Here is a 21,827-nt window from a genome sequence, read left to right on the forward strand (position 1 = left end):
TCACTTGTCCTAACTGATGGAATCATAAATGCTGCTCTCTACCAAACAGTCTTAAGGGAGAATGTCTGACCATCAGTTTATGTTCTGAAGCTCAAGAACATTTGGGTTATGCAGCAGAACAATCTGAAAACCATTAGCAAATATACTACTTGAATAGCTCAACTAAACAAGAACAAAATGAAGGTTTTGTCAAAATCTGGACTTAAATCTGATTGCATTTTGTTTTGCCATGACCTTAAAGAACATACACATAAGGTCAGGCCATTTATGCCTGAAAACCCTCCGATGTGACTGAATCGAAACAATTTTGCAAAGAGGGTTGGGCCACATGTCCTCCACAGCGTTCTGAAACACTTATTGCCAGTTATCACAAGCGCTTGATTTTGGTTCTTGCTGCAAAGGGTGGCACAACCAGCTATTAGGTCCAGGGGGTAATTACCTTTTCACACAGGACCAGGTTTATTTGCATAGCTTTCTTAGACTAATACAATAAAACATCATTTTAAACTGATTTTTATATTCACTTGTGTTATGTTTGTGTAAATTTTTTTTTTTATGATCTGAAACATGCAAGTGTGACAGATACGCAAAAAAATAAGTGATCAGGAAGCAGAAAAATAATTTTTAATTGTAGCCCTGTGTTACAGTCTTAAACCACCACAATGCATTTTTGTATAGCACTGTTTGCAGGTTTCCTCACCTACATCAGGCAGTGCTGATAAAGCTATCTCTAAATACAAATGTGAAGTGCTGTTTATACTTGCAGTAGGCTACTTGCCAGCTTTAAATGGGGGCTAGGCCCCGATATTGTGTGAATGCTTGTTCTGAGCTGTACTAACATACCTATACTCTGTATATTAACTCTACCGTAAACTTAAACTTTAACAATTTAAGTGAAATCTTTGACCACTTCCTTTTGTTTTCCAACAAAACTATAGTGCCTCTATTAAGAGGAGCACCTGCTGTTTCCCTTCGAGATATGTGAGGCAATATATAATAAGCCTGACCAAATATTTGGGCCCTCATTAGTGTGGAAACCAGTCTGCAGTGCTTTTCAAGACAGTTTCGAGGACTGGGGACATTTCTGAAAAGTCAAAACAAGAGCACGCAGTGTAAATGAGGGCACTCATGCTTTATTTTACAGACTACACCGGATAGCAACACTAGCCCCTCTTGCATTGTGGGTAAACGAGTTTCTTCAATTGCCTATCAGTAACCCAGTCTAGTGATTTGATCGTCCAAAGAAACTACACACCCCACCCGCGCCAACCCAGAGGTCCCGGATGTCTATCGCGCCGGAAGAGAAGACGGTCCTTTCCCAGCCATCTTGTGGCTTCACCTAGCGAAGTGCTCGCACCAAGCCTCGTAGAATCGGAGGAAAATCCTGCTGAAGGGGCGCCATCATGCCCGGACAAATGCAAGAAGGTTTTGGCTGTGCCATAACCAATCGGTTCGACCAGTTATTTGACGACGAGTCGGATCCGTTTGAGCTGCTGAAGCAAGCCGAAGTAAAGAAGAAGAAGGAGGCTTCTGCCCCTGGTGCCGCCAAGACTGCAGCCCAGGCTGCCAAGCAGCCTAAAAAGGAGTCTCAGAAAGAGAGAAAGACCCCCTTGACCGATAAGAAGGAGGAGACCCAGGCCGTCCCGCTCAAGAAAGATGGTAAAATATAATTTTCACGTTTCATGTCTCGCACAGTTAAAGCAGATGCTTAACATTGAGCTAACAGGCTAAGCTGCTTGATTACTAGCTAGCAATGGTTCACAAGCCACCCTCCCCGTGACATGCGGTCCACATGGCTGTTGTGTGCCCCTGCTGGCTGTCATTTACCCGAACAATGACATTTAAACAAACGTGTTCTGCAGTGGGATCCGTTGGGCTTAAAAAATTTGCTGCCCGACGTGTTTTGGCTTGCCCTCCCCCCTCCAGTGGGCCTTGTTGAGCGGGTAGAACCTGAAAGCCTGACTGGCCGGGGGTGTATCTCCGGGTTTATACGTTTATGCTTGCCACGATGGGCTTCCAGAGACCCCCACTTGTGGCTGAGCTGACCCAGAAAGCAGTTTTTAGGAAGCAGTTAATTATTTTAAAAATAAAAGAAAAATATCTTTCTGTATATTAATGGCAGGCGCTTTAAGGAGAAGGAAGTTTAGCACGTGCAATGATTGAAGTAACGTAATATGAGTACATGTGTACGCTCGTGGCGGATCGGCAGGTGGATTGGACCTCGGAGCCTGCACTGCTCTCGCGCGGATGAACCTCGTGGTTGTAGTGTGGGGCGTGTTAAAGCACAGGCTCTTAACCCGCCACTTCCCATTGGCACATAATGCAGCCGCGATGCACGCGGTCGACGTACATTCACAGCGCTTGTATCTCCGGTTTCCATTTTCCCCCAGATATTTAATTGTCATATATAACATCATGTATAGTTAACAAGTCATTCAATATATTTTTGTTTTACAACTTGTTTGTCTTAAATTTTCCAGCGTCAGGATTTGACCTAGTTCCAGGAGGTTAGTTTGCCATTATCTTCACTTCAGGCTGCCAAGTAGGCTCATATCTGTTTGCAAGAGAGAAGATGAGACAGGTGCGCTGACTATGGTGCAACCAGCTGCTCCTGTGTAGTGGTGGATGTCTATTTTGGTAGCTGGTGAGTTAAGCAATGGGTGGGTGGTGTTGTGTCACACTGGGTCAGTGGCAGTTAGATGGGCCATACAGGGTTAAACACTGTGTAGGTGTTAATTCACATGGCTGGCCTGTGAAAGGAAGGAGTAACAAGTGATTAAGTTATCAGATGGCTTTCCAGGTTAGAAAACAAAAGTAGGTCAACTTCCTTTGCATGTTAATTGGAATTATTTGCTCCACTTAAACACAACAAACACATCTTCTTTGTCTTTTATCACACTCGACATTTGGTCCCAATCTGTCACTTTCACTGCTAATGGTCATCTGATCCTCCTGTTGTGGTCAATCCTAGGTGCTGGAATGAGGAGGATGGGCCGGAAGCCGGAGGGTGAGGGGTCCAGACCCCAGGGCGGCCAGGGAGAAGGACGCCCCGCAACAGACAGACGGCCAGCGGACAGGCGGCCACCTCGCCGCTTCGAGAGGCCTGCTGGCGACTCTGGCGAGAAGCCTGAGGGTGGTGAATTTTCAGTGGAGAAGTGAGTTTATTTTCTGAGCAGACTAATTTCCAACAGGGTGTCTTCTGCTTTCACAAAATAGTTGTCATTATTGGGTGGGACTACAACTGTTTAGGCGTTTTTTACCATGATAAGAGACTGTAGTCTTGCCCAAACTGCGGCAGGCACATATATTTTATTGTCACAAAAATCTGTGTAGGAAACTGAAAAAAATAAAGTCATCTGCAAATCAACTTTTAAGTAGCTACTATCAGGATTTTTATGAACCTTTTAAAAAAAATCAGTTGTATGTGCAGTCCCACTCAGTTGTATGGAGTCTTACAGGGAGCTTTAGGTCATTGCTCAGCTGATTGATTCACTTTCATATTCTCAGTTTTTGTTTACAGCAGGCAGCAGGAAAAGGAAAAACAACAAAAAAACCAAGCAAACAGAAAGCTTAGCACCAAGCAGTAGACACAGTTAGCTGTTCAGGACTCCCTCAGGAGTTTGTAGAAACCAAAACCGGAGATAAGAGTGTTATGTTGTAATGGTGAAAACTTGTTTTTACTGCCCCCAACTGGACAATAAAAATGTTTTCCCCATTGGCTAAGGACCTTGGCCAGACTGTGATTGTAACAGTTGTTCTGCATTAATTTCTTTAGGCCCGTCAGCGACAGGCCAATGAGGGGACGTGGTGGCGGTAGGGGAGGCCGCGGAGGCAGGGGTCGCGGCATGGGTCGCAGCGATGGCTTTGATTCCCGAGGAAAACGTGAATTTGATCGGCACAGCGGCAGTGACAAATCGTAAGTAATATTTTTTTTTTTTTCCGCTCACTGTTCTTATATATCGCTTCATTGAAATACCCTTAATGCATCTGGTTTTAAGACCTTTGTGTGTGTTGTGATGCAGTGATCATGTTATGATCCTGGCTAATCCAGATGTTGTTTCAGTAGTTTGAAAGGAGAAGAGAAGCGTGGTGGAAGTGGATCTCACAACTGGGGCACCGTTAAGGATGAACTGAAGTAAGTTCTTACTTTAGGAACAGAAGAAACTTCTGTGATAGTTAAATAACACCTTTACGCTTTGATAGCGATAACTCTCTCGTCTGCAAGAGATACATTAAATGATCTATTAGTATGCCATTCTTAGGTGACACATGTGCTGTTCTGGGTAAAGCTTACTAAAATTGATGCATGCAGAGCAATCCTCATTTTCATGGCTTCCCTGCCCCTCCTTGCAGTGAGCTTGACCAATCAAACGTCACTGAAGAAAACCCTGAAGGAGAGGAGCATCCAGCTGCCGACTCTGAGAACAAGTAATTTTTTTCACCTTGCTGTGTTCCTCAATGAGACTTCACTTTCACTGTGAAAAGATTCACAACTTTTGATGTGCATTTTGTAGCCACACATGCACATCCATACTAAATCAGTTACACTGAAAGACAGTGTTATTAATTCTAACGCTTATCTGGGTGTGTTCATGTTGAAGGGAGAATGAGGTTGAAGAAGTGAAGGAAGAAGGCCCCAAGGAGATGACTCTGGATGAATGGAAGGCCATGCAGGACAAGGACCGCGCCAAGGTAGAATTCAACATCCGCAAGCCCAACGAGGGAGCTGATTGGAACAAAGGATTTGTGCTCCACAAGTCCAAGGCAGAAGTGAGTAAAAACAAAAGGTCTGCTCTCGGTTGGAGAAATTATTTGTTGCTACATTTTAACAGGTATCCAGTATTCAAGAATTATTCTTCCAATGTAGTATATTGACACTTCCAAAATAGGTGAGACAACAGCTTAGCCAGGAATTAGGGAAGATTATGGAAACTCCCATGTGTTGGAGGTTATGTTAAATATTCTTTCTCCGTGAGATGAAACTGACTTTAATAGTGTTGCACCGGTGCAAAAGGTTTTCATGGCTGCACTTCAAAGTCAGAACTTCAACATAGAACAGGAAGTAGTTGTACTTATCAGACAATGATGCAAGTTTTATTTTTGCAATATGCCTTTAAAAGAAAAAGTGAATCGGAGTGTTGTGCAAAATTGTATTAGCCAGTATTCACTTTCTAAGGCAGTACTCCATCATAGGATTTTCAGTCAATGTGCAGAACATGTCACTAAAACTGGGTTTCACATTATGTTTTTATATTAACTGTATTATCTTATTAAGAGATTTGAATTTGTTGGTGGAAGCACATTATTTTGATCAGTGTGTTAATGTTGGCTTGTGTCTTTGTACCTGTCCACTGCAGGATAAGAAGGGTGATCTGATTGAACCTGAGGTTGATGAGCCGAAGGTAAAATTTCTACAGTTGCATGTACTCTGAGTATATGAAATCCAGACATGCATGCTAGCAGAACATTTATGTTGCAGATATACCAAAACAATAAAACTTAATTTTTAACCCTTGTTTTTGTAATTTAGGGAGATGATGAGCACCATTGCAGGAAGCCAGCCAATGACATTACGTCACAGCTGGAGATCAACTTTGGAGACCTGGGCCGTCCGGGCCGTGGACGTGGTGGACCACGTGGTGGCCGTGGAGGTGGAGGTGGAGGTGGTCGTGGCCGCGGCGAAGCCACCAGGCCAATGCGTGGTGGAAGGTCTGACAAGGTATGGGGCATTAAGCACAGCTTAGTTGCTGTTATATCAGCAACAACCAGGTTTATGCGCAGGAAGTTGGGATGCACAACACGAAATGTTTAAATTACCAGTGATTCTGATATTTGCTCTTTTTGTCATATAGAACGTCCTTTTTTATAGAAGTGGTACAGCCCTTCATTTAAAGAACAGATTGCCCTCTGCTGTTAAATCATTTTACGACTGATGGCAGTCAATTTATTTCTTTATTATTGCAGTGGACCATTTCCATTAATCAGTCATCTTTTCTAACTTGTACTTGTTGTCCACCTTTTCTAACAGTCATCTACGTCTGTGCCAAACGTGGACGACCCAGAGGCCTTCCCAGCCCTGGCTTAAGCCATGGTTGCTAATCCTCAGGCCTACAGGAGCCTCCTGAGCACCTCCACTACGAGGCTTGCATGTTCCTGGATCCTTCAGCAGAGTGAACCAATGGAGAAGACTGTCATTTACTATGACACTCAATGTGAGGACTGAGTTTTACCCAATAAAAACAAAACGAAGATGGAAAAAAAAAACAGAAATTAACAAAAAAAACAAAAAAATAAAAGGACTTCTTGCTACTCTGGAGCAACTTATTGGTAGAGGTTTTGTACTTGGAAACAAAGTAGCAGGGATGTTTTCATACAGTATTTTTTTCAGAGGTTATGCATTGTCCATTGATAAATTTTTGTAATTGCTGCTTGAAAATATGCATTTTGAAAGAGTATCTTTAGTGTGGTGTGTGCCATTGCTTTCTCGCTTTAAACTAGGCACTGTGGAGCTCCAACCCAAGCTCATAAGCTCTGACACACCAGGTATTTCAGATGACGTTACAGCTTCAGTCATTGAGATTTATGGATTTTTTTTTCTTTACCACTGGGATATTGTTTTATATTTTGTACAGGAGGTCTATTCTTGTATGATCTTCAGCCTGTAAATCGTAACTATTTTCATAGATTCTTTCAGAGACTGTATTTCACATGGTGCAAATAGGATGCACCTTGATCTTTGGTCAAAAGGTGCTACCTATCTTTGAATGCATTGATGAAATGGCGCCTAAATCTGAATTTAAGGTTCTTTTTGTACTGAAGATGTTTTGAAGGAGTAACATTAGGTCATTTTGGAGGAGCACGCTGGTGATGACTCTTAAATTTGCGCTGATCATGAAACTTTGGTCAGGTGAATTTATTAGCTCAAAGATATTTCACATTTTCTCGTTACTTGTTATTTGAAGTGCAATCCTTGGTCTAATGCATCTTCCTCCTTGCCCATTTCATCTTTGATCACTGGCCATGTGCGAGTCAATTAATGCCTTTCTTTTTACTTTAGAGCGATAAGGGGAGGAAGTGTTTTTACACAGTTGAGATTTGACCCTCTCCAACTGTTTACACACTCCACCTGGTATCCTTTTACAGATGTAAACTCAGCCCAGCTTCAGTTTGTTTCTGCAGTCTGTTCTGTGCTGATATTTTCCTCCACTGTTGACTTGCCCTGTAGCTTCCACAGTGGCACCACTGCATAATTGCTCTGAAAGAAATACAGTTGTCCATTGTGTGGAACAACAGAAGTTCTCTACAAATGTGTGAATTCTAGCCCTGCTATTGGAGACCTCTGTCGGTAAATAAAGGTGGTCGATAAATTTTTTTGCATTGTCTTTTCTTTTTTTTTGTCCTGCCTGCACAAAGGCACTATTATTTTACGCTTTTGCTGTACATTTCTTTTAAATTCCCTTTTGACCGCATCACTTTTTAAATGTATGCTACCACTGTGTTCAATTAGGGGGACCTGTTATGATATCTAGCTGTTTTTTCACCTTGCCCTACTAGGCTAGTGTTGCATTATTACTCTAGTCATTTGACTTGCGCTGGACCTTAGTGTAGCCCCTCAGTTTTCTGAAACAACCTGATTTCTTCACTCCTTTAGGCCAGTTTTGTCCTGAAGGTTGGCTTTTGCAAACAAAAGATGTGAACAAATTGGCTGCCTGTGCACAGACCCAGCGTGGTGTCTGGGATAATCATTTGATGCTAATTTGCTGAGATGAACCCAGAAGTCCTTATAGTCTGAAACCAAACATGTAGATCAGATTGCATCCTGTATTTTTGGCTCTGGAGTTACTATTACATACAGAAACATTTTTAAAACCCTGACCATGTTTGAAATGAGTTTGTAGAGAGATACTTTACTTGTCCCTGAAGGGAAATTGTTGCTACTGCTTTTAAAGAATGCAGTTTGTTGGGGAAAGACAGCTTTTGTGTTTTTGCTGCAAGTGCAATACTCAGATATTTGTTAATGATATTTGTTAATGATGAGCAGACTTTCAGCTTTAATTTGAGGAATTTAACAAAAGTATTTCATTAACTGTTTTAATAAATAATAGGCCCTTTTTTCAGAGGCTCAAAATTAGACTGCTTTAAATCTAAATAAATAAATAAATTAAAAAAAACATATATATATATATATATAAATAAAAAAAACACTCCTCCCTTTAGAGATTTTGCCAGCAGCTTCAGTTACTGCTTATGTGGGTTCTTTTGCATTTAGTAAGTGGAAGGCATACTCTACAATAGAATAGAAAGGCCCTTTACTGTCATTGTCCATGTACAACAAAATTGTGAGTGCTCAACACCAGCTGTGCAGGTTTAAAATATAAATAGTAAGACAGCAAGATTAAACAACAGGAAAAATGTATACAAAATAAGAGGTAGGCTCCATTAGAACAGGTTGCAAAGTGCTTGGTTTAAGATGAGATTCAATTCAGTTTCCTTCATATAGCAGCAAAGAACACGGAAAACCCCAACACTCATATAACTCACCTTATAAGCAAGCACGTTGGTGACAGTGAGAAAGAAAAACTGTTTTAAAAGGAACCAAACAGAACTAGGCTCAGGAAAGGGCAGCCAACTGCTGTGACGGCTTGGGGTCTGGACGAAAACAGGACCAAGACACACTATGGAAAAGAGTCAGAGATGAATAATAAGCAGTGATTAAATGCAGAGAAGTGTATAAAGAACATCACCTGACGGAAGAAAAAACCCCTCAGTGCATCATGAGACTAGATTACTGACTCAATGATTACTGATTACTTTATTTACCATGAGAAACTCGTGGCTTCTTTTTATTTTGACAGATTGATTTGACTGAATCTGAGCAGAGATTTTAACCTTGTATGCTTCATTTGACCTTGACCTTCATTATTCAACCTTTATAGCTTTTAGAAGCCAAATATTGCTCCCATCATATGGGTAAAGATAGTAAAATACACCATTTCTGTATGTAATGCTTCAAGGTCCTAGATCAACGTTTAGGGTCACATGAATTAGGAAAAAGCTTTTAGTTTCCAGGAATATACTGAATTAGTCTTTATTTGAATTCTTTGAAACATTTTTTTCAATCTAACATTGTATGACTTCCTAATGACATAAAAAGATTAATATACTAAACTAGATTTTGATATTAACAATGCTGACGTCAGCACAAATGATGAGAGAACAGATGATGTCATCATACTGTGATAAATATATGATTAAACATCAGAGAAGTGCTCTCTGGGTGTTCTTGTTACTAAACTAGGTTTGCTTTGTACGACTCTGGCACCACAATTATAATCTTTGGAGTCAGTGGACCATATGACATCCAGGAAAAAAAAACTCATACAAAGTCTGAATGATGAACTCATTTATTGGTATTGACATCGAAGTAAATTAAGTATATATTTATGAGCTACGCCGATTCCCATATAAAGACAGTCATAGTCAAAGGGTGCAAAATCATCAAAGAGGTCACTCAAAACACAAGATTGTTTTGAAAAACATAAAAGAATAGCACTGTACATTCATCAAATTTTACTCTTTTTTTTTTCTTTGCTATGCCAGCCCTGGAACAACAGAAAATATAAATGAATATATGAAATATATCCACATCCAAATATATTCGTTTTGATTTTCTTTCACCCTCTCATGAAGTTCATGTTTGCGGCTTTAAAGACTTTATTTCTGATGGCATCTGTCACTTTTACATCTTTGCAAAATGTATCTGATTCAGCTTTACTTTGTGTTCAGTGGTAATTGTCATTTAAATTAAGATAGAACTGATAAATGTGGATGTTACAAGTATCCCTTTTTTGTTTCTGCCATGTTTGATAGAAATGCATCACATAATTTTTATATTAATCAGATACATATTCTTGCTATTACTTGCCTTTTCTTAATGAGCTAGTAGTGTTCTACTGGATGTTGATCTGGGGACTGGGGAGGCCACTAAATTTATCACGTTAATTAAACAATTAAAGGTAACTTCTGCTTTGTGACATGCTGAATTTAGCATTAAAAGTAGAAAATTGTGACCAGAAAGAGATGCACACCATAAAGTCCTGAGATGATTGCAGGGTCCAAAGTCACTGCGCAACTGTTGTCAGGTGTTTGACTCAAAGCAAGCTGGGAACATGAATCCTACAACTGTTGCCTCAGCAGATGTGAATAATCGTCAGGGCACACGGTGTTTACCAGTGTTGGTGAGCCTGTGCTGGCTGCAGTTTCAGATTTCTGTTTTCAGCTAACAGAATTGATTCCTGATGCAGAAATCCGACATGTCTAAGATGGTTTTCTGCTCAGTGCAGAGATAAGATAAAGCTTTTCCCACGATTTTTTGGTATTAGAGTAAACTGAAAACCTGAAACAGAGAATCATGTTTGGTCTCAAAGATCATACTTTCCCTCATTCTGAAACTCCTGAATGTTTATCTGCAGGAGTGTATGCTGTACCAAGTTGACTGGCTGTTTCCATAACTGCACAAACAAGTAGATATACAGATATTCTAATGAAGTGTTTGTTGAGTGTAGTAATCATATTCTATAAACATCAGCATGTTTTTACTGGCTTTGTGTTGTCAGGCTAATATTAGCTATTGTCTCTCAACACTGCTGGGCTGTTGAATTTGTCTCAAGTTAAAAAGTTGCAGTTAGTTCCAAATGGTCCAGTTTAACCTCCTCCTTTTGTAGATGAGCTAAGACTGAGGTAGGATAAATGCATATGCACGGGATAGTCAAGGCTATAACAGAGTATGCATTTGGGATGATCTTTTACAAAGGAGAGGACATGTCTACATGTCATAGCAGGAAAAGCACAAACAGAAAAGCAGATTATGTCTGAAATCTATTTTTGCATCAGGAACCAAGTTATCTCTCTGCTTCTCCTTCTATGAAACGTCTGATTGGGCCTTTGGAAATTTCTTCAGCCAGATCAGAAATGACAACATCTCTTGCAAGCCTGTCCTGTTAATTGTAGTCAAGCGATTAGTGTGTCCATTGCCGTTTTGAAGAGAAAACAATTGTAATGCATGACATGAAAAGAATACCCTTTAGGTTTAAAATTGTTACTGCATAACTGAAGCTCAGACTTAAGCAAAAGTTCTCTGATTTCAGTGAGCATGGAGGTAGTTCATGCAGTTCTTTGTTTCTGGGCTGTTGGCTTATCAGCATTCGTCCTCTAAAAGCAGGTTTCATTTGCTTTCAGTTTTACTAAGCGTTTTGAAAGAAGTCACTGCAGTCAATTTTCACTGCATCCAGAGTCAGCTTCCCTCCAAACACCAGCGGCTCTATGAAGATGTTGTGATTGGAGATGAAAGGCATGTCCAGAAACTCTCCACATTTCTCCTCATCATCTTCCTCGTCCAAATTTCCAGGCTCGTGTGATGAAATATAATCAACAGTTGTGTCCAGAGACGTGTGCGTGTGATCGGAGCTGTCTGAGTCGTGGGACAAACTCTTAATGTACGTGGTTGGAATGACCGACTCCGGCTCAGTCTCAGAGCTCAGCCTGGTTGAAGGAGACATACGCAAGATTGGTTTTCTAGATTCACTGTTCTGCTTGGGTAGCTCCTCCACATTCACCAGGATGAGCTTTTCTTCCTCCCTGGGTTCACTGGAGCTGCATGGTGGGAGCGGCAGGTTCATGTTGCCCTGTTTGGAACAGAGACACGAGCTCAAATGACGAACAATAAGAGATGCAGTCCAACCTGAATTCTTCTTAACTTTTATACGTTTACCTTGTCTTGGGTATACTCTTTGGCCCACTTGCTGTTTGCAGGATCTGGCACAACATCTAGCATGAAACACTGAAAAAGCTCCCAAGACCTGAGGGAGAAGGAGAAAACTTTTTATAGCAACAAAATAATAAGGTGTAACTGCGTTATAGAGTTTATGTTGCACATGTACCTTTGCTTTACGGTTGAGTTCTGGTACAAACACACAAGAATCACCACAGCCACGGAGCTGATAATACACACCGGTAGGAGGAACGCTTGGGTGTCATCTGCAACAGTGGCAACAAAATAAAAAGATGTAAGATCACGGAATACACCTTTATTTCCTCTGTTACAGCGCGTCTAGGACGCTTAACTCTTTGCAGGTTCTTGCAACAGGACAGCAAATCTACAACAGAATGGCTGAAAAGTAAAAGCATTAGGTATTTCAAAGGCCCACAGTCCAGTTCTCCACCCAACTGATGCGGTGGAAGTACTTCAAGAAAGCTAAGTATAAATAAATGCCAAGTTTCAATGAACTGAAGCAACTTTAAAAAGAAGAGTCATACAGAAAATAGGTTTACTGCTGCTTATAATAGTTATGAGACACTAAGTCATTGTTTGGACTTATTTTCTCACAGGACTGCATAGAAGGCTGTGACTAATTTATTTTCCTCATTACTGTATATGTACATTTAAAAAAAAATTATACATCAGTATCAGGGACTATTTTAACGAAGATCACTTGGATTGAAAACCAAAAAGCAAACAGTCTGAGTATAGTATAGTATAGTATATACTAGTATAATAGTGTGTTTTTAAACAGTTTCACTTAAAACAAAGCTTTAATGTGAAACTTTACAATTACTTGTATATAATAAATTTAGTGATAATAAGTTATTTAATATTTTATTTTTTATTTATTTAATATTAACACAGTACTACAGATGTGATAATTGACATGAACTTCTTACAGACCTGTTAAATTCAAGGCAACACTCAACAACCAGGTAGCTTAGCTTAGCTTAGCAAAATGATTGCATTGGAAATAGCTTGCATGGCATGCAGACCTCCTATTTTACCGTGTCACTAGTGCAGTTTCAGATTTACTCTACAAACCCAAGAGTGGGATTGAACTCCTCCCTGAAAGAAACTAAGTGTAAAAAAGAGGCTGCTTACGTGCAATGAAGAACTTGATCTTTTGACCTGCAGGACCATCTCCTGCAGCTGTTGAAGCACTCATCCACAGTCTGTACTCTGCTGGAGGCAGGTCTTTAATTATATACGTCCTCTCTGATGCTGGCGTAGAGTCTGAAAATGTATAAACACATACAGCAGAGGCAGAACATTTTGTCAGTGTGCATAGTTTCTGTTAAATATGTTTCAGTCACTGACTGTATATAGAAGAGCTCGGTCATTTGAGAGGGACTCAGCATAAAGTTGCTTTTCCTCCACACTGAAACGATCCAGCTGGGGTGGTTTGGAAGTCTGGCTAAGGTGCCTCACAGGTGTGAGGTTTTGGGGCTTCCCAGCTTGTAGGAGGCCCTGATGTAGACCCAGGAGAGATTATATATTTTAGTTGGCTTGAGAACAGCTTGGCATCCCTCTTCAGAAGAGCTGGAGGAGGCGGCCGGGGTGAGGTTGGTCTGGTTGTCTATGCTTACACTGACCCGTTTAAGTAGCACAAACTGGGTAAATGTTACACTTTAAGGTGTGGCTGTCTTGTGATTCATAAGTCACAACTCTATAGATGCACATGCAATCTGTGGTTTCTTTGTGAGGCCCACCCTTCACTCATTGTGTCCGGTTTCCAAACGGCATGCTGGCAACAGAAGAAATGCTGAACTTCACAAACTAATGGCTGATGAATCCTCTGTATGATCTGTATGCTTTTTTAATCATCTGTTCTCTTATGTTTCATTTGGTTACATCGCTTCACAAGAAAAATGCTTTAATGCCTGGAACCATATTGAAATAACAAGCTTTTGAATAAAATATTAATGTGGTCCCTTCGATTTAGCATTCTCATTTTCTTCACCTTGGCCTTTTCTGAAAATGTCAGTAAAATAAAACAACTGCAGTTTAACTCTTCCTTACAGATTTTAGTGTTCCCCATGGTCTCCAAATAGATAGTATACTTGGTAATGCAACCCCTGCGCTGACTCCTGTCAAGCTCACTCCAGGTAATGTTCACGTTGTTTCTTCCCTCAACCTTCTCTTGGACACGTGGGGCGGCTTCTGGAGCTGCAAACCACAAGCACAACCCAAAACACTGCTTAATATGATGACCATTAACAAAATATTTAATATTTAATAAGGAATATTGACTGTTTTGTATGTCTTACCTGACTCCAAAGTGGCAACACCTTTAAATTTCCAACTAATGGAACTCTCATTATAGAGCACATACACCGCTCCGTCATAGCACTCATATGGCTGGACATCTGCAGAAAGGAGGACAGAAGCACTTTAAGAGAAAAAAGAAATGTGCAAAATGTGTGTTTTAAAAAAGTGACAGATCACTCATTAGAGGCTTTGCTTTTCTCCTGCTTCATTTTTCACTTCCTACCTGAAATGACAGCGTGGTTTTTGTTCTCGCCCAGCCTGACCCATCTGAGCTCCTCCAACTTGTTGCCATCTGGGTACCACTCCACTACATATGTGGTCGGTGGTGGTGCAGTTTCAGGTTTTGTCCAGGAGATGGTGATATTGGAGTTGTTGGCTGTTACTTGTAAGTTGTTAGGGGATTTGGCTGAAGCGAAAACAAGGCAATCATGTAGTCACGTAATTCACAAATGCATAGACCAGTGTTACTAATACATTTGTAACATTTTAATGAGAAGACTTAAAATTAAAAGAAAGGGAACCAGACTGTGGATTTTTATAATTCTCCTGACAAAGAAACAAGGCAGAATTACCATCTGGGAAAAGTTTTTCACGAGGGCAGTTAGGAATTGTTTTATTTTTTGCAACAAATAGACGTGTAAGGTAAACTGCAACCTGAATTATTACATAAATAACTGCCCCTGTTTTGTGGAGGGCCTCAACATGTTGGTGTACGCTGATAATGCACAACATTACAACCACCTGGCCTGATACGAGCAGATCGAGCATGCCATCAACACAGATCTGACCCAGAAAACATGCACGCAGGAACACTAAAATTGTCATATATCTAATCTATAGGGTGACATTAACATACACTGTGTCATATCTTCCCTATGCGAAACTGAAAATTAATTCCTGGGAAAAAGGAACTAATGGAGTGAGAGTCACCTTCTACGCCCTTCCCCCAAGTCACAAGTTGTCTTTGGTGTAGCTGGATTTAATTTTCTTGTGGTCCCACCCACCAAATCACACCTTTTCTTTACTATCTTAAAGAGCCGCTAAGTTAAAGCCAGACTTTAGAGAAGTCTCTGTGCCCATGCTGAGTTTTGAAAACTAAAGGCAATGAAAATTTGGGACTTTGTTTTATTGTGTGAGACAAGGGATGAGGAATAAAAATGCTTTACAGCCACAGGCACCTGGACACTCTAGGGTTACTGCTTGGGCCGGACTTGTTGCATGGGTGCTCAGTAAGATTGGGATCTGGAGAGTTTGAATGCTAGGTCAACATGACAGACTCTTTATTGCATTCCTCCAGCTGTTCGTGAGCAGCTTTTTCAGTGGCGAGGTGAGGACACTGTGGCCTGAATGCACTGTAACGAGACCATCAGTGCCATTCACTCAAACTGCAGGGGGGATTTTGCTGTAGTCGAATTTGGTCTAATTTTAGACCAGATCTGTCCTTGAAGAGCATATTCCAAATATGTTTTTGGTGAACCAGATAACTACAAACAAAGACATATCAGTGTTTCAGCACAGAAGCTCTGGTTGCAGAACAGACGATGGAAAAAGAGATACTGAATCATATGTCAAATGTCTTTGTTTTTTTACCTTCAGTACGACGGGTTGTTACTCTGGCAGGAGGGGACAGCCCTTTGGAGTTGCGAGCCCTCACTGTCACATCACAGCTGGCACAAAGTTCAACTAGACAACTCCTTTCATTGGCACTGACGTTGGTGATGACACTAAAGCTAGAAATGCTGAGTTCATATCCTAGGATCTTCCCTCTAGAGACGGAAACGTTCATCTCCTGAAATCAAAGAAATAAAAAAGCATCACATCAGTTTTTTTGATGACTGGAGGATGCAGACCAGACAAAGGAAATGATTACACAAGCCTGGGATTTAGATGCCGCTCAAAATCAACATCACAGCAAGATGAGTATGTAAGACACATCATTTCTGTTCAGCTCCTCTCTTTCTTGTAAACTGAAACTGTGGTATCTGCTGACAGGTTTCACTTGTCTCTCAGTGTCTTTATGTGACATTGAAAGTTTCGAGGTGTGTGTGTGTGTGTGTGTGTGTGTGTGTGTGTGTGTGTGTGTGTGTGTGTGTGTGTGTGTGTGTGTGTGTGTGTGTATGGTCCAGAGTGGTGATTGTGTGAGTGTGAATGTCACACCTCAGAGGTGGTCAGTTGTTGACATTTAGTCTGCAGAATAAAGTAGTAGTAGTAAAGCACAAAGATCAGAAAGTGTTACTATGGTTACAATGTCACATGCCCACACAGACACACAGAACGGGGAGAGGGGAATACATGTAGACCTCAAACCCTCAGACTCAAGCACACACAGCAGCGCTATGTGCTGTGTGTCAAGTGCAGTGCAATTTCATGTAATTCAGCTCTGCAGCAAACATGTTAAGGATAATAAACAGTGAAAACTGTATAAGTTTTCTAATAAGACTTACCTTCCAGTAAACTTTCATGTGTTTAAAATCAGATGCAAGCCACACATCCAGCTCTTTGGCAGGGGCTAAAAAAAACAAAACAAACTGCAGTAAGTCACCAGGACATATTAACTCAATTCATGCAAGAGAAGCTAGTGAACTGGGTGGGTTTTCATTTCAGTAAATGAGCGCATCTGCATCAACGGTGTGATGGTTCCTTATCAGTGATGAAATGCTTTGAAATATTTTAAAAAGTGACAGACATCCATTGTGCAGCTCTGTTAAACTTTCCATCTTAACTCTGACAGTAATGAGTAGCAATTCCAAGAAACCCCGTGTTATTTGAATCAAAGTCCTTATCTAATTAAAAAAAGAAAATAATGCACAAACAGTGTGGTTAAAAGGTCTGTTGGTGCAAACTGTGGTTATTCATTATTAAAATTAATTCTATGAGGCTTTATTCACAAACTCTGTGATGCTTTTGGAAAGTTCTGTCTAAACCAAACTTGCTAAAGTCTTACACAGGGGAGGGTGGTTTCCTCTACAGTAACTCTGGCAGCAGTGTGTGACCGTACATGAGATGTTGTAACCCAGTGAGGAAGAAAAGGTCACTTCACCCTGTCATTTGTGTACAAATGTAGGAAGATGTGGTAAAATAAATGTAAATGAGGTTAGAGGGAGTGCTTTGTACATTGCCTCCTAGAAGACGCATGTATGCTAGCGTCAACCCTATTCCAAAGTGCACTGCCAGTTATTACTTTCTTTCACTTCCAGTAATTTCTCAAAAGAAGGAAAATTTAAGTATTAATGAGAACACACAGCAGTCACATGGTCACAATGGTTCCCTGTTGATGAGTTCAAGTGCTGTTGTAAAATGAGATTTCAGGGTTGGCCGCTTGCAACTTTTTAAATGCCAGTTTCAGTTGTTTCTATTCAGAGTGTTTATATTTTCAAATACAGATACCAACCACAAAAAAGGATATCACAGCACTGCCTAGTGCAAAAATGAAAACACCTATGAAATGATCCACTTTCACAAGAAAAGGCAACATATTGGGTCATGTTTCTCTCTAAGCTGATTTTCATTGTGCCTTTGATGTCATGATAATAATCATCTGTGGTCATTTAATGTGTGGAGTCAAAATAGCCTTCTTCAGAGGTCCAGAGAGCACGTTGCTGTCCAGAAAAATGAGGAAGAAAGACAAACTGCAATTAATGTGTTTGATGCACACACGCTCGAAGAAGGCGCGCAAGACACTCTTCACAAACGTTGCTTCACCTTTCTGTCAAACTGACGTTCATGGAAAATGATGATCTGTCACTGCTGTACATTCATAGTTTTACATATATGTACAGAGGCCTGCATATCTTCACACCATCAGTATTAAAAAATGCAGCGATACTTCCCATAAAGCATCATGGTCTTCTTCACAGCCTCACCTTTCTTCCCTGTGCCTCACTATTGAACTTGTTTATAATTACACTCAATAAATATTTCCTGAAGATATTTATTAAATTAGCAATTTAAGAAAACATGCATACATCGTATTGGAAGTAGCTGCTTTTGTTCTCAGCACAGTAAGACCCATTTCAGTGGCTCAGCCAGTGGTGAGCAGATAAGTGCCTCAGAAACCGAGAGGAAGCACAATTGTATTATCTGATGGTCTGCACAGATAAAGCGCCACAGATATACTGTATCTGTACCTTATTATCCGTCTCTAGACAGAATGTGTAGTGTCAGGAAGTGCTTCATAATACGCAAAGGCAGACCTTAAAACAGCCTTCTGGAGCTGCAGGTTAACACATGAGTACTTACATTCCTCTTGAGTCCATGCGTAAATGTTTGTGCTCCACTCACTCCACAGGCCGGTGCTGAATTTAGATCTGGCTCTGAAATGGTACAACCTGTAGGGCTCCAGAGAAGAGATGGACCAGTGGGAGGAATTCATCTGCACAACCTGTAAGTTAATAATAAATACATATTTTTCAGTTATATAACCTCAGATTGCCATATAGATACGAGTTTTGCATGTGGAAGTGATCCGCGAATTAACCCATTGTAAGAACACCTGAGAGAAGATAAAAGGACAAATTCCAGCTTGTTTTTACGACTTGAGCATCATTGTCAATTCACTTATACTCATATCAGTCCTGCTACTCATATATGCCTCTCGATCTGAATCAGTAACAGACCTATTTGGTCTAACTGTATATCTTCAAAGGTTCATGTGATATCTCTGACTTCTACTTTTCTCACTGAAAGTCCCTAAATTCTCAAACTCTGAAGAGTTAAAATGTCTTACTGAGTCCTGATAAGTTGTCCATGTCTGCTTTTCTGCCCTGTACTGGATCTCCAAGTGCTGAGTCCTCACAGGCTGCTCCACTTTCATGATGCACTTCCGGGAGTAGCACTCTGGCTTGCCCAGAACGGGAGTCGACGGCATCACTGTTCGGATCAACGCAAAGTGGTCACATAAATGACAAAAACAAACATTTTGTACAGCACTAAAACAAAACAGGTTCCTAATATTTGCCATATATGTATTGTCTTGATGCATGCTCCATCCAGCGTGTAAGGAAATCCATCTGGATGTTGCGTTTTCAGTGGGAAAGGTGTTTCATCCCTCATCCGTTGAATGAGTGACGAAACGTTTCCCGAGCTAAAAACGTAACATCGGTGTGAGCAGAATCATCTTTCTGGGATTCCTCTGGATTATTATTGGCAGGATTTGGAAAAGAGCATGGGTGATCATCAGTAACCATAAACTTCAAGATTGAAGTATAGAACAGTTTCCACTGCAGAGTTGACGTGAAATTCTACCCACAGCATCATTACGTTGTCATACCCTTCAGTCAACCTGAAAATCTTTTCTTGCTTTTTTTTCTTTTTTTTTCCCACAAGTTTCATCTCTGGAGTCATTGGTCTCCAGTTGATGGTAACTTATATGAGTCTTACCAATTTTACTGAGTGTGTAGTTAATGATGGACGAGTTTGCAGAACCCAGTGGGTTTTCAGTTTGAACCCACACTGAGATGAGCTCGACTGATCTGGAGACAGTGAAATTCACCGACAGCAACTCGGTTCCCTTATCGGAGACTTTGTATGACGTGGATCCATCCGAGTGACTTCCAGAGACCCCCTTCACCCTGAAAGTTTCAGTTGACAGAAAAAACTGTTATCGATGTGTTTTGAAGGCAAAACTGACAAGCAGAATATTTGTTTTTATAGCAGTATGGTGGTGACTCACCAAAGCGCTGAACTGTTTCGAAGATTAGTGTCCCGTCCTCTGTTCCAAATGCAGACCACAACTCCACTTTCATTCTTTACGATTTTGTAGATGCATGAAATGTTTTTAGGGTGATCTGGTAGGTCTGGAGATCAAAGAAGACAGAGAAAATACTCAACTGAGTACTGAGCGGAGAGCTAAAGCATAAACAATACTAACAGTAGTAATTTGTCTTTTTATGTCAAGCTGCATGTGTCAGAAACAGCAACAACAACCAAAAATAGTTTATTTTCACACTTGAGTTAGCAAATCCTATATAGACTAAATAAGAAACTTATCATAGCTAACTTTGACACTTAGCTGTGCTCACTCCTTAACATGCAACCAGAGTGTACATTATGTAAAGACAAAAAAGCAGAACCAAATGACCCTTTGACAGCTTTTGTAACTTAGAAGTGCTAAACATACCCTAAAATAAAAAGTTCTCAAGCTGAAAGACAAGTCCTGCCCTGCAGAGCATCGCTCAGGACTTTTCAGTCTATTCAACATCAATCTGTTGGCTTTTTCTAATTAGAAATAGAGAGCCTAAAATCCATGAACCTGGGCTAAAAGTCTCAGTAGAGGGGACTTTCATGCTCACTGAATACTCACATCCAGCTGAGATGTCAAGTCCACAGGGGTCCAGATCTTTACGGTTCTCACAGTGACAGCTGTATGTTCTGTTCTCTGTTATGTTCACCACCTTAAAATGTATGGTTGTAGAATTCAGTGCTTTGTGTTTCTGCTTTGTGGGACCTTGGCCACTGTACATGGAACCCGTACACATCAGGTTAAAGATGCAGAACACCTCAAAACTGGAGCCTAGCTGCACTACAGAGTCAGTACTCGACCTGATGACGCAGGATTTGTCACCTAAAACAGAAAGAACAGCTTACAGACTGTAATAACATGATCATATATATATATATATATATATATGTGTGTGTGTGTGTGAAAAAAGTTATATCCCAGATGGCAGATACATTTGGGGTTAATCAGGGCTATGCCTGACACTTGGCTCATGTAAGATGAGCCAGTCTGAGTCAATGTCTTTAGTCAAGGCCAAATGTGGCTCATAGGAACCTGCAGAAACAGCCAAACATTAACTGCTAATCTGGATTATGTGAAAATCTGATTTAACTATAATTTCAAATGTCAATCTTCACATTTGCACACAAAAACACTGTCCACACGTTCTTCTTCTAGGCATATTCTTCGGGATATCAGTTATCACATTAGTTATCATATATAAACTATCACATAACCACAAGGTTCACAAACGACGGACAATGGGAAAGATTCTAGATCACTACCTTTAAGACTTCTTTAAAAAACACACCAAACAAACCCACTGATCGTGTTGCTGATATCGAACTTTTATCACCAACATATATAAAGAGAAAATAAGAGATATGTTAGAAAACTGAATCCACACATTTATCTAAGCTTACCAATGCAAAGCTGCACGGCCAGCACGGCAACGGCGACGAAGACCGACCGTAACTGCAACATTGTTGCCACGAGTCATCAGCAACTTTACAGCAGCCTAAGTGTCTCTTCCATTGCCACGGGAGCTGCTTCGCCTTAAAAAGGAGAAGTAAAAAAAAAAAATGCCTGCGATCTCTTATGCTTTCGATGCAGCGACTGTAGAGGTGGGAGGAATCAAAATAACATTATTGATTAGAAATGTTCACTTCATACAGCCAATAAGGTCGTAACTTATAAAATGTATACATTGTGAGGCATGTACCAGTGTCAGTGTAATCACACGCATGGTTCAAGTGCAGCAGAGGACAGTATATAGTCAATAGTAGTTTAAAAACAGGAGAAACGATCCTGAAAGTCACCCAAATATCACATCTCAACATCAAATTTAACTTTTAGTTACCGTCTAAGCTGTTCGTAGCTCTAGCCGTCTTCGTATCGGATCCTAAACATCTTCATTTAGAGAGAGAGAGCGTCCACACTGCGGTGGTAACGTGAGAGCGGAGACTCCGTGTTGGCTGGCTGCCGCCCCTGATGTGAGGTAACTAACTCCTGAAACTG

The 21,827-nt window shown here is 40.6% G+C and overlaps 2 protein-coding genes across 5 annotated transcripts; one reads left to right on the forward strand and one right to left on the reverse strand.

The window, feature by feature from the left end:
- Positions 1–1,287: 1,287 nt before the first annotated feature.
- On the forward strand, positions 1,288–7,371 carry serbp1a (SERPINE1 mRNA binding protein 1a). Of its 4 annotated transcripts, none has more exons than XM_023154994.3 (9): positions 1,288–1,659; positions 2,972–3,155; positions 3,776–3,916; positions 4,064–4,135; positions 4,354–4,428; positions 4,599–4,770; positions 5,358–5,402; positions 5,531–5,719; positions 6,029–7,371. In XM_023154994.3, the coding sequence occupies exons 1-9, from the start codon at positions 1,404–1,406 to the stop codon at positions 6,083–6,085; spliced, it is 1,191 nt and encodes a 396-aa protein (XP_023010762.3). In that variant the 5' UTR covers positions 1,288–1,403; the 3' UTR covers positions 6,086–7,371. The 4 variants fall into 4 exon arrangements, with proteins under 4 accessions (XP_023010762.3, XP_023010763.3, XP_012775624.3 ...); XM_023154995.3 differs by having other exon boundaries at positions 4,067–4,135; XM_012920170.5 differs by having other exon boundaries at positions 1,290–1,659; positions 4,067–4,135; positions 4,602–4,770.
- Positions 7,372–9,388: 2,017 nt separating this feature from the next.
- Positions 9,389–21,806, reverse strand: il12rb2 (interleukin 12 receptor, beta 2a). Its single transcript, XM_004554850.6, has 16 exons — positions 21,670–21,806; positions 21,233–21,425; positions 20,394–20,654; positions 19,764–19,887; positions 19,472–19,662; positions 18,819–18,961; positions 18,332–18,473; positions 16,537–16,601; positions 15,683–15,881; positions 14,316–14,498; positions 14,092–14,190; positions 13,844–13,990; positions 12,926–13,057; positions 11,940–12,036; positions 11,771–11,858; positions 9,389–11,684 (listed from the first exon to the last, which is right to left on the reverse strand). The coding sequence occupies exons 2-16, from the start codon at positions 21,291–21,293 to the stop codon at positions 11,244–11,246; spliced, it is 2,373 nt and encodes a 790-aa protein (XP_004554907.3). The 5' UTR covers positions 21,294–21,425; positions 21,670–21,806; the 3' UTR covers positions 9,389–11,243.
- Positions 21,807–21,827: the final 21 nt, after the last annotated feature.

This window comes from Maylandia zebra, linkage group LG23 (assembly GCF_041146795.1).
Source record: "Maylandia zebra isolate NMK-2024a linkage group LG23, Mzebra_GT3a, whole genome shotgun sequence".
Lineage (NCBI taxonomy): Eukaryota > Metazoa > Chordata > Actinopteri > Cichliformes > Cichlidae > Maylandia > Maylandia zebra.